Here is a 13,017-nt window from a genome sequence, read left to right as displayed (position 1 = left end):
TCGATAAAAAAAATCATCTATACACCATTATTTTAAAGTTCCCAATATATATTACTCCCTCCATCCTAAATTGTAGGTCATTTTGGCTTTTCTCAATATAGTTTTTCTATATATCTAGATATAATATATATCTAGGTGCATAATAAGATCAATGAATCTAAAAAATCAAAACAACTTGTAATAATTTGGGATGAGGAATACTATATATACTACTCCCTCCATATCAATCCAAATTGTAGGTCATTTTGGTTTTTAAAGATTCATAGATATTATTATACGTCTAGATAAGTGCATGGAAAAATGATCTATAATTTGGAACTAACGAAATAAGATATTGTGAACCGATCGGAGAATTATAACAGTACGTCAGTACCTGCGTGGAACCAACGGTGCCCAGCATGATCTGAACCATATTCGTGGCAGGCAGCAAACCTAATTAATACTACCATCTCTTTTCTTTTCCATGACACGTAGGGTCCAAGATAAATCCAAGCAATGCAATCAACCAGTAATAAAACTCTGCTGTGTCATGCACGTTCAGTCACTGCACAGTGCACAGTGCGTATAACCAGCATGTACATGTCGCTATGTTCTCGACCAGACGTAATCCTACGTGTCGATAAGATTTACGTAGGTATTACATGATTAATTAGCCAACTAAGTAATGAACAATAGGTAGCTACATGTAGCTAGGTGCTGCAAGTCATCCTGCTAGTCTGCTACGCAAGCGAGCGAGCAGCACAAGCCATGTTTTGCGGCGTCCGGTTGCTGCCGATGCTGTCTTTTCAGCCAGCTCACATTATTGCTTCCCCATGTTGTCTGTCAACGCGCATGCCTTCTGAAACTACAGGACAAATGGGAGCCATCATCGCCTGTGTTTCACACAAGAAGAAGGTGCTATACTAAGGAAAGATTCCTGAAGAAGCATGCTAACCATCTGCGTCAGCATGGATGAAGAGCTTGCATAAGGTATACCCAGTGCTGCTACAGAAACGATTATACTATCCAACGTTTATACTATCCTTCCTCAAACGTACCACGCTTAGGACTCTAAACTAATTAGTAAAAAATAAGTTAAGAGTAAACTCTAAAATGAATTCAGAAAAATTAGAACATCCATACTGAGTTGAGGACTCAAATTCAGGTGGATAGGTTCCACCACAAATAATCTTACTAGCTGAGTTCGCGATATGTCTTTTGTTCAAGACACGCATAGACAAATGCATGTCTAAAATAACGACTATTAATATATACCAATATTAATATTAATAGAGGGGTTTGAAATTCTTTATCATATTCATATGAATAGTCCAAACTGAGCCTAATCTGGTACATTCAAGAAAACGAGCTAAGTGCCTAAATGGTAGACTTGGGCTCAGTTTTTTTCAAAGGCTGAGCACACAGCCCAGCCGGCCGGCGATCCTCGACCTTATCTTGCGGGCGGCTGCTGCGCGTCAATAATGGAACTACGTTCGAGATCGCGGCGAACGAACAGACGCTCGGCGCGGATCGGATCGGATCGGAACGATAACAACTACGGTGCAGCCATCCACGAGCCGCGCCCGCCACTCGTTGCCGAACGGCCGCCCCGGCAGCAGCGCCCGGTCAAACGACGCCGCCGTAGCCCCGTGGCCCGTGCCGCGGGGCAAATCCGTCCAACCAACCACCGCGCAGTCCTCCCATCCGTACCGCCACCGCGCCACGCGTCCTCCTAGCGTCTGCGCGCGTGTATATAAATCCTCCCCCACCTCCTCTGCCGGGCCCCCCTCTCTGATCTCTCTCTGCAGTCTGCACCGCGCCCGCCGCCGTGCCGGTGCCGGCCGGCCGCCATGAGGAAGCCGACGAGGCGCTCGAGCTTGGTAAAGAAGGGCAGCGGCGGCAGGACGACGGCCGTCCTGCTGGCAAAGCAGGAGCTGGTGCTGGGCCACGGCGGCGGCGTCGACGCGTTCGACCGGCTCCCCGACGACCTCGTGATCGCCGTGCTCGCCGGGGTCGCAGCGTGCGCCGCGGGCCCCGCCGACCTCGCTGCGGCGGCGCTGACGTGAGCACCATGTCTTGTCTCTGCCCGCATTCATGCCTTCGGAGTTCTGATTCCTCACGTGCTCGCGCGCATCCAGGTGTAGGAGGTTCCGGGAGCTCGCGGCGCACCCCGCGGTGCTGTCGCGGGCGTCGGCGGCGGCCGTGTCCCTGCGCGCGGGGAGGTGGTCGGAGGCGGCGCACCAGTTCCTGCGGCGGTGCGCGGCCGCCGGCAGCCTCCACGCCTGCTACTTCCTCGGCATGGTAACCTCAGCCACGGCGACATCCTCTGTAGTCTGTACTGCTATGCTTCTTGGTCCGCGCCGGCCTCTGTTTGCTGACGCCGCCAGCTCATACCATCACCAGGTGAGGTTCTACTGCCTCGGGAGCAGGGCGACGGGGGCGGCGCTGCTGGCGCGCGCGGCGTCCGGCGGGCACGCGGCGGCGCTGTACGCGCTGGCCGTGCTGCAGTTCAACGGCAGCGGCGGCGGCAAGGCGGACAAGGACCCGCGCGCCGGCGTGACGCTGTGCGCGCGCGCCGCGTGGTTGGGACACGTCCCGGCGCTCCGCGAGCTCGGCCACTGCCTCCAGGACGGCTATGGCGCGCGCCGCGACGCCGCGGCAGGGCGCCACCTCCTGCTCCACGCCGCGGCGCGCGAGCTCGTCGCTATCTCGTCAGCGCGCTGCCGTCGCGGCGGCCGCCGCGCCGAGGACGGCGACGACGCGGCCAGCCGGTTCATGGTGGAGTGGTGGGCGCTGTCCGCCGCCAAGAAGTCCGCGGCAGCGACGGGAGAAGGCGACGGCGGGAACGACGCGGCCGAGCTGCGCCTGTGCTCGCAGGCGCCGTGCGGGCGGCGGGAGACGCGGCGGCACGAGTTCCGGCGGTGCTCGGCGTGCGGGTCCGCCAGCTACTGCTCGCGCGCGTGCCAGGCGCTGGACTGGAAGCGCGCGCACCGCGGCCAGTGTGGGGCCGCCGCCGCCCGCTGGCTCGCCGCCGGGGACGCGTACTGAACGCACGCTAGCCGCCGCTCGACGACGACACATGCGGCGCACATGTACATATTTGTGCATACCTAGGTGCGGTAGCAATTGTGTAGGGATTAAGTTACTAGAAAGACCTTATTCCATGATCACCACTATAGAAATTTCTAAATATTTATTTGTTTTTGTTTATTTTTGAATCAATCAGTAGTTTGGGATGATAATGATTAGTGAGTTTGTTTAAATTGGATGTCAATGGTGGTGGACCAACATGGGTATGATAGCAGATGGTGATGGTAGCTAGGATGTTGTTTGTGCGAGGTAGGCAAAGCATGCCCGTGGGCGCGTGTTAGGGCTTTATTTCTTGTCGTGTGAAGGGAGGATAAAAGAAGGAAAGCTCTTGCGTTGCCTTCATTCCACGAAACATGTGTAAATGGAGATAAAACAAATAAATGGACATGCGCAAGATGAGTTGGTGGGTAATGTAGGACTGCGCCTAGACTGATATTCTCTATTTAGGAATGATACTAGGCTATAATAATTTTGGTGATTAATGGCAACATAGTTATTGGGAATAATAATTTTGGTGATTAATGGTAACATAGTCGTTTGCAAGATAAATCTTTTTAGGTGTTTTATAGTGCCAAACGATGAATTTCGAAGCCATCAAAATGAGAAAAAAAAGAATGACTTAGAAGAGTTCTATGGTAGTCATTTTGGTATTCAAATGACTGTAAAAATCCATAAACTAATATGTTTTATTCTAAGGCTTACAAATGATGGTAATGAAGCCGGGATAAAGAGACGCGAAAATTTGAATCGAATTCTGCTAGAAATATCCACTGACACATTCCACCGATTCATAAGATGACCTTTGCCAAGGTCATCGAATCAGTCGGTGACATGAAGAACAACAGTAGGGCCAAGGACATGTACGCACTGTGTGCACCGACCCATACGGTGGACACAGTTGATCACCATCGAATCAGCCGGTGTGATCGGCTCGGCTCAGCATCGGGTCAAATTCGGCTATGGAACTTTAAGAAGTTATTTGAAGTCCCACCGATTCGTACAATGACTACTGGACCAGAGTGGTGAATCAGCCGGTGACTTAAGAAGGCAGCGGCTCAAAGGACTCACCAATTCATACGGTGATTGTCAAGAAGGGGCACCAAATTAGTCAGTGACCATAGGCCTAGGCGTCAGTGGCTCCACGGCTACGTGGAGGTAGACCACCGACTCATTCGGTGGTCATAGCTGGGGGCACTGAATCAGTCGATGATCACAGTTTCTGCGGCCGTTGGAACAATGGCTACTTTCTTGGCTTCGGGCTATTTATACCCCTTTGCCCAGCCATTTCAAGGGTGTTAGGCATCCTCCAATGGTGCCAACTTAGCTAGCTCATGAGTATGCCACATCAGATTTTTACCCATGTGAAAGAGAGAGAAAGAAGAGCTATCTCTTGTTCAGAAATAGTCTCATACACGCATTCCTAAATCATGTGGGACTGATGCGTGGGGCTATATAGACATAAGAGATAGTGTTTGACTCAAATTGTTGGAGGACTTGTCCCTTACACTATCTCTGAAGCGTATGAGCTACTATTGACTAACCTTTGGAGGAGGCCTTAGAGTTTGAAAGCTGTAGGCTTGGTTTCCACACGCACAAGTGCTTTATCCACCAAATCTCTAGAGAAGATTACGGCAATTAGCATAACGCTTAGGTCTTGATTAGTGCTAGTTTTGGCCTAGAAGTGCATTTGCTTTAGGGATTAGCCTAGAGTTAGGCGAGGTTTGTACACCTCTTTGTTATCAGTGCTTGCGTACATCAAGAGATGTAAATCTTGCGATACCCTCCAACCGTGTCTGTGGAGTGACCACCGGTGCATGTGATAGGGAGAGGTCCTAGGTATTTTGCCGAAGCTCTACCAAGTGAAGAACGGTAAGGAGCATCCGGGAGAGGCTAGGCGGAGACACACTTGCACGTGAGGAGGGACAATTGGCTATACTACGGAGTTACTTGACCGGGGAGCTTATGTCTTTGCGCAGGCATTCCTTTGAGAGGTGCTCCAACAACTAAGACAAGTGGAAAGATATGCTTTCCGATACCTTGGTAAAATTCGTCGTGTCACCGTGAAGGAAATTTACCTTCTCTACCTCATTTACCTTCTGCATTTCTTATTGCACTTACTCTCCGCATTTACCTTTCCTAGAATCGCCATGTGTAGTTTATAGGATTGGAATCTAGGGTGCAAAACTTTTTTGCGGTAGAGATAGCAACACATAGAAAATGTAGTGCACTTCTAGATAGATATTGGAATATGTTTTTATATGTGTTCCAAGACTTAGTTTTTAGAACACCCAATTCACGAACCCTTCAGTTGATATTTCCACAAAATATTTGCGTTTAAAAAATACTTCCTCATTTATGGGCGTTTACGACAAACTAGTTAGTTCAAAAGGTCATATATTTATGCACGGAGGTAGTATTACATAGTGTACGTGCGTTTGGTTGATTCGTGGCTGAAATAGTGAACTACTCCCCTCCATCTCACAATAACTGTGTTTAACAATAAAAAATTATCCCAAAAGAGTTTATTTGGAGCTACTCCTATTACCTTATTAATTTTCCATGAAGTGAACACCTTCCTATATCCAAAGCACCACCTTCCAATCAAAGAGCACTGGGAAAAGGTAGGGTGGATGACCAAGGGGTTGGTGAGGGTGTGTATTGAGTTTTCTCTACAGATTTTATGATCAATCATGCCTAGGAAAAGATGCTTTTTCCGTTAGCAGACACTGCAAATACTACAAACCGTATACTGCAAAGATACTCAAATACTTTATATAATAAGAGTAATAGTATTTTCTTAAATTCATCACAAACAAAATTCTTATACTACCACTGGTGGAAATATAAGCTGTAGTCCCGGTTGGAGAGAGTTATATCTCTCGAATATCCAACCGAGACTAATTATTCAAGACTAAACACTAGTAGAGAACTCACCTTTCATGCGTCCCCTTTTGTCCGGATTTAAAGTTGGTCCGGGACAAAAGGTTCACCAACCGGGACTAAAGCTCGATCACTGACAGGGGGCTCACCAACCGGGACCTTTTATCCTAGTTACAAAGACTAGTGGGAAAAAAGGCCCTGAGAGGCCTTTTATCCCGGTTCGAAACACCAACCGGAATAAAAGACCCTCCCTTTTATCCCGGGATAAAAGGGGGCTTTTATCACATTTGGTGTTTCAAATCAGGATAAAAGGGTCCCCCACGGGGTGGGTGAAAGAGGATAAATCCCTCGAACCCTTTTATCCCGATTTGTAATACCAATCGGGATAAAAGGGTCCCCCACGAGTTAATACAAAAGGATTGCATCCCCTATATAGTTAGATGTGTTGTGTAGGTGGGATGGCAAGGAAGCTACGCGTGAGGCTGGAGGTTGTGGGTTCGAATCCCACGCACCGCGCACGCGCATATTTCGCGTGAAAAATCGCGCGAGACTGGAGGTTGTGGGATACCCCAGGATTTCTTTTTTTTTTGGGCTGCGCCTGGTGTGGCGACCCTTTTTATCCCGGTTGGTAAGGGGGTTTTTAGTCCCAGTTAAGTGACCCGGGACAAAAGATCTCCCTTTTGTCTCGATTGATTTATTCCGGATGGATTTTCGAAAGATTTGATCCCTACCAACCAGGACTAAAGGCGAGTTTTCTACCAGTGAAAGGTCCCCCTCTTTAGTCCCAGATCCCGGTTTGTAATGTACCAACTGGTAACAACCAGGACTAAAGGGGCCGCCATGCAATCGCATGCACGTGGTCACTACCAACCAGGACTAAAGACTTTTTTCTTTTTACTTTGAATTCTTTTCCATATTAATACAAATCTACTCAAACTTAACGGGTTGTATAGTTTTCAAATGTTGAAGCGTGACCCTCACAAAAAATTAACAACATGCAAACCAAAGATGACTTCCTTTCCAAGTGTAAGTGCTTAGAGAAACTCTAGCATATCCTCTAAATAGTTTCCTACTTCAAATTTAGAGGGCCAAGTAAAAACCAGCACGCCCTCTGTTGTACTCTCCATTTTAAGGAGGCCTCCAAAATTCCCCCCATACCTTTCATTCATGGTGAGACCTTAGGGAGCTCTCTGTCCATGAGAACTGTTTTAGATGATACTGGTGGGGTTGAGAGGAAAACTCAAGTCCTACTAAAAAAAGAAAGAGCTTGTTTAGAAGGTATTACTGGAGTTGCTCTTCTAAAACGTTTGTTTTTTATGAAAGAATAGAAAAGGTTCCTACTGAGCCTTTTTGAATTTTATAAAATGGTGAAAAATATGTACATGTACAAGGCCCTAGGCCCAAAGAGAGATCCTAGTGGAGGGGGAAGCTAATTGAGATTACTTTAGCACGTGAGATAGCATTGGAAAACTCTCCCTAAAGTGAACTTTCCATCTAGCCAAAGATGTACTCGCCGAGTCAAAAATGATAGAATTCTGATGGCACCAAATGCTCCAGCATGCTGTAAGCATGACTTCCCTAAATGACTTGGAGCCAAATATATGCTATTCTTCAATAACCATATCTGTAGGATCTGCTGTCAAGTTCCACATGATGCACAAATGGCTCTAGCATGCCTGACTAAACTGACAGTGAAAAAAGAGATGAAACAGAGTTTCTTCCACTGCCTCATTGCAAACAACACATCTGTAATCATCTAGATTTCTGGTTGGATTTCACTAATTCTTCTCACATTTCCTCTTAATGATTTTTCTTAGTGCCTTTCAAAATTTCTGAATAACGGCCAGATATCTCTTTTATCTTGTCAGGTAATTAACCATCGAAAGGTGACCCAACCACTTTCCTTTGTTTGTTTTGTTTTTATTATCTCTATTAAGGTTGTTATAGTTTGACTCTGGTCTGCCTGTGGACTCAACCTATTAATGGTTTGTGGGCTGAACATACTGCCATATCAATGGTTGTCTAGCATGGGCTTGAGTGTTGTTGTGATAGACTGCTAGGCTCTTTGTGAGCTATGTTTTCAGCTGTGGCAGAGGTTTTTCTAGCTCATTAAACAAATTTGTTTATTCCTGTGTTGATTTTCCATCTCTAGCTTTTTTCCTATGGAAAACGTTGAGATGTCAACATATGTTTTCATGCATAAGGAAAAAAAACAGTACAGGCTTTATATTTCATTCACCTGTTCAATGTTCTTTTGGGGAAATCCTATATATGTTGTACATTCGTTTTGAGCATATCAATGTTATCTTCGTATAATCTGTTCATAAGGTCACCCCTTGTCTGTTAATCTACAAATGCAGGAGCAGAAGGGTTCATTTATAATTTAATTTGATCTTAGGCCCTTGGTATTTTTGTCTTTAAAAAACTTCATGATTAATCTAGGCCCATATTAAGGCCCTAATTCCTTGAATAATGGTTTTCAAGGACCACATCCGCATGATGTCCCATTTACACTTATTAATCACTAGCACACGTTAGCACTTCGTTCCTTTATATCTCGCTACACTTATCAATCACTAAAAAATGGTTTGGGTGCTATAAATGTTGTCAAACTGAGTAGGGAGAGCAGTTGACATTAAAGCACATTTCAGAGTTAAAATCAGGCCTTTTTTTTTTCTAACTGGACGTAAAAAAAAGAGATAAAAACCTTAGTCATAAGTAGAGCAACAGCATTACAAGCAGCTAGAAATAAAAGCTATTGGTACTGAAAATTTATTGATCAAAACAAAAAAAGGTCCAATAAGGCAGGTATACATATAACAATAGTACAAATTGCTCATCAAGTCTAGTAGCCACCTATAGAGTACAGGTGTGGTACATTACAGTACATAGATACAATCTTACAAATACTAACACAATTACTCAAACACAAACCAGCATGGATTATTTACATCGGTCCATCTTCCTCCTTTAATTTACAGCAAAGCTTAGCTGGCATTTCACCATCGAAGTTTAGTTGATTAAGCAGCTTCTCCACGACGAACTGCACGGCAGACCAAGGGTTGCTTCATCTCCATAGACAGGCGGAGGCACTCTGCAAGCTTTACGGGCTTGGCCGGCGACCACTCATACTCTTGCAAGAGCCGACCCAGCCAAAGCTGCACGGTGGAGAGGCCCATCATCCGGCCGGGGCATACTCTTCGGCCCGACCCGAAAGGTGCTAGCCTCAGGTCGGAGCCCAACACACTCACATCCTCCACTCCAAATCTCTCTGGTCGAAACGCCCATGGGTCTCCCCAAATAGCCTCATCATGGGATATGGCCCACATGTTCACCATAGCGGTGGTCCCTGCAGGCACGACATACTTACCCACACGGGCGTCATGCACTGCCAGACGTGCCCAGGATAGGAGTGGCCCTGGTGGGTGCATACGGAGGGTCTCCTTCACAATGCATTGGAGGAAGTGCAGGTTGGGGATGTCCGCATCGGTGATGGGACGATGGACACCCACCACTGCATCAATCTCCTCGTGCGCCTTGGATTGGATGTCAGGATGCAGAGCAACGCGGGCCATGGTCCACTCTAGGAGTATGGCTACGACGTCCACCCCACGAAAGACCATTTCCTGCATGCGTGTGTATAGGTTATCACGGGACATTTTAAATGGTAAAAATTATGTAGCAAAAAATACTTATAAATAACTAAATGAAGTACATAAGGCGTTTTAGACATGGGAATTACATTCCCTTGAATGACCAGTAACTTCATTGCAAAACATTTTACAAAGACTACTCTCTGGAGCGTAGATAGTAGAATTGACAATGATATTGCTTTTGTCATTTGATCACCAGCTCATGTTATAATCTTAAGTTGAATATGATTACACTTTTCTCTTGATGATAGTAACCTTTTCCAGTAACCCACCAATAGTAATTGAAAATGGACCATTTGAGGGAATTGTGTGGACGCCCACAAAACCTTAATAATCGAAAAGGAATTGGCCCTAGTGCAATACCTAATGAAAAATAAACTACTCAAGATATATGAAGGGATTCTTCATGAGTGAGTTCTAATTTATCTACAATCATTACACTGGACAATATAGTAAATATATCAGATAAATGTGAGTCGGATAACGGTGAATAGATTGTTAGAAGATTTTGTAGTTAGTATCAGAAAAATTATGAATAGTTTAAATGCAATGCTCATGAAAATGCAATTGATTTTTTTAAAAAAGCACAATTATAAGTTATTTTAGATATTATAGTGTATGTATAGAAAATTAGAGGTTGGGTTGTACTTCCACTCTATGAAAATTATGTATGCATATATATAATAATCTAAAAAATACTTTCTTGGCCTAATTATGAGAGAAACTTTCCCTCAATGATAATGAGCTTTTCAAGTAACCCACTAATAACCGTTGAAAATGGACCAGTTTGAGATTTGCATGGAAGCCCACAGAAACCTTAATGAATAATAAAAAAAGGAATTGGCCCCACTACTGCAATATCTTGCGAAAATAGACTACTCAAGATAAAGTGATTCCTCATGTGTGAGCTCCAATGTATCTGCAATCTTTACATTTGGTAGTAATAATATACTAAGTATGAGACAAATATGAATGTGACAATGGTGATGAGATCACAATTATATATACTATTTCTAGATAGTAACAAATATACTATTAGAACAAGTATGAATAGTTTAACTACTGGATAAAAATCTAATTAAATAACATCCAGATCACCAAACAAATGGCTCATGAACAAGAAATTTAATTTTAAGACAGAAAAGCATAATTAGAAATTTGTTTATATATTGTAGCATATGCATAGAAAAAATAATCAAGGGTTGGGGTTGTACTTTCATTATCTAAAAATTGTATGTGCATATTGAAAATAGCACAAGGGTTTCAATTAGTCTAGTAAACCACGGTATTTCCTAATATGCATACCTTATTCCACTTATCAAGACTTTGCTATGTCCCTATTATATATGCACCTATATATCAAACATGTTACACCCCACAAAAGTAAACCACCAAAACTAGTGTACCCCACCATACCACTTTTTGCCACACAAAACACATAGAACACCATGAGATGAAAAAGATATGATGTAGCTCACTCACCCATAGAACAGCAATCACATCAGAGTCCTCCAACCTCTCATCCTCTGGCAGTGAAAGCATGTAGCTGAGCAGGTCATCCCTGTCGTGGCAGTCCCCTGCCACCCTCCTCTCCTCGATGACCTTCCCAAAATACCCTCTAACCCTAGCTGCCAGCCCCCTGCACGCGGGCCCCACCCCCCAGAGGTCCATCAGCGGGCCCCACAGCGTTGTGTAGTAGTGGTCTCCCAGGTTGAAGGTGCCCACGAGCTCGTACCCTTCCCTCACCATCTCACCGAGCTCCTCGCTCAACGCACCGCCCTCGAGGCCGAGCACGCTTCCGGCCATGCTCTCCAGGGATGCCTTCTGGAGCAGTGCCCTCATGGCCACCTCGCCGGACCTCCCCATCGCGCCGGCGACGCGCGCGGTCATACCGTCGGCGACGCGGGAGCGGAGGCCCTCCAGCGCGGCGAGGCGGCGCGGGGACAGCATGCCGGCGCCCGCGGCGCGGCGGAGGCGGCGCCAGTACTCGCCGGCGGGGGCGAAGCCGATGGCGCGGGTGAACATGAGCTCCCGCGCCGCCGCCTTGGGCGGGCGGTCGACGAAGGCGGCGCCGGAGAGGATCTCTCGCGCGGTGTCCGGGTGGCTGCTGATCACCACCGGCGTGGCGCCGAGGGTGAGCGACATGAGGCGGCGCGCGCCGTGCGCGTCGGCCAGCGAGGCCAGGCGGCGGTGCATGAGCGGGCCGGACACGGCGGGCAGGGAGCCGACCAGCGGCCACCCCCGCGGCCCCGGGATGGCGGCGGCGGCGGCGCCATTATTCCTGCTACGTGCATGTCGGGTGGTGACGGCGAATGGCAGGATGACCGCCGCCACGGCGAGGGAGATGGACAGGAGGGAGAAGAGCCATGAGGGCTGTGCGCTAGGGCTGATGGTGGTGGTGGTGAAGTGCATGAGGAAGATCAAGGGGATCATGGTGGTGATTATTAGTTCGATCTTCATGGCCATAGTTAACCTAATTAAGTACACTCTTTTTTGTGTCTTTAGTGATCCGTGACAAGTGCAACAAGTGATCTTATGGTTGCTAATGCAAACTATTACTTGGATTACTAGGAGAACACAAACAAGAGATGTGTTGAGTTGGTTGCTTGGACTGTAAGTTTGGAAGAAGCTAGTGGTGGGCACGATGAGCACTGCTTGTGGCAGAAGGGCCTATTTATAGAGACGGAGGGGGCTTGTGGTTGGTTGGGAGAAAGTGTGTGCATTTTGCTAGTGCCCTCTCTTTTTTTTTTCTTTTAGTTATTGTAGGTTTCGTTTTTGTAATGGCTATCTCTAGACATGGATGTACTGCCTAGCCTGTAATATGCTGCGACTTATGTGCACACATGGATGTCTAGTGTTGCGTGACAGGCAGAGGTCGTAAAAGATGCAGGAAAGCGTGTGTTTGGACAGAATATATTTTTTCAGAATACTTCACTTTAGGTATAAAGATATCTTAAGGTAAAAGTGTATTTATTTTATTGGTATGATGTTAAAGAAGAGATTACACCAGTACAGTCATGCAATGTTTTGCTTTCATTCTATCGATGTTCGTATAGTACTATGAGGAGCGGGGAGTGAAAGAAAGTTGGAGAAATGTGAAGATGAGCTCTCGTACAAGAGTTGGAGGCTACACGTGCTCCAAAGCAGTGGCGGAATCCAGAACGAGGTGGTTTTATTTTTTCCTTCTTCATCCTTTCTCTTCTTCATCCTCTTTGTTCATGGCTGAAATTTTTAAGGGGTTGGATCCTCCCCAGCCCTCACGCTGGATCCGCCTCTGCCCCAAAGAAATAGATAAGCCATGACCGAGTGGACAATGAAGAATAATAAGTGGACAATGAAGAATAATAAGAGATTGGTTGCTGTAAATGTTACTTTTTAGATTGCATAGTAAATGATGTGGCAAATATTGAACACG

The 13,017-nt window shown here is 46.3% G+C and overlaps 2 protein-coding genes across 3 annotated transcripts; one reads left to right on the top strand and one right to left on the bottom strand.

Moving 5' to 3' along the window:
- Positions 1–1,541: 1,541 nt before the first annotated feature.
- LOC117866918 (F-box protein At1g67340) lies at positions 1,542–3,242 on the top strand. Of its 2 annotated transcripts, XM_034751216.2 has the most exons (3): positions 1,546–2,041; positions 2,118–2,280; positions 2,383–3,242. In XM_034751216.2, the coding sequence occupies exons 1-3, from the start codon at positions 1,830–1,832 to the stop codon at positions 3,025–3,027; spliced, it is 1,020 nt and encodes a 339-aa protein (XP_034607107.1). In that variant the 5' UTR covers positions 1,546–1,829; the 3' UTR covers positions 3,028–3,242. The 2 variants fall into 2 exon arrangements, with proteins under 2 accessions (XP_034607106.1, XP_034607107.1); XM_034751215.2 differs by having other exon boundaries at positions 1,542–2,041; positions 2,118–3,242.
- A 5,450-nt stretch (positions 3,243–8,692) lies between these two features.
- LOC117866247 (cytochrome P450 78A5) lies at positions 8,693–12,264 on the bottom strand. Its single transcript, XM_034750408.2, has 2 exons — positions 11,085–12,264; positions 8,693–9,575 (listed from the first exon to the last, which is right to left on the bottom strand). Exons 1-2 carry the CDS (start codon positions 12,066–12,068, stop codon positions 8,970–8,972), a joined length of 1,590 nt encoding a protein of 529 aa, XP_034606299.1. The 5' UTR covers positions 12,069–12,264; the 3' UTR covers positions 8,693–8,969.
- Between the last annotated feature and the right edge of the window lie 753 nt (positions 12,265–13,017).

The sequence above is a fragment of the Setaria viridis genome, chromosome 8 (assembly GCF_005286985.2).
Source record: "Setaria viridis chromosome 8, Setaria_viridis_v4.0, whole genome shotgun sequence".
NCBI lineage: Eukaryota > Viridiplantae > Streptophyta > Magnoliopsida > Poales > Poaceae > Setaria > Setaria viridis.
This window is presented reverse-complemented; position numbering and strand designations above follow the sequence as displayed.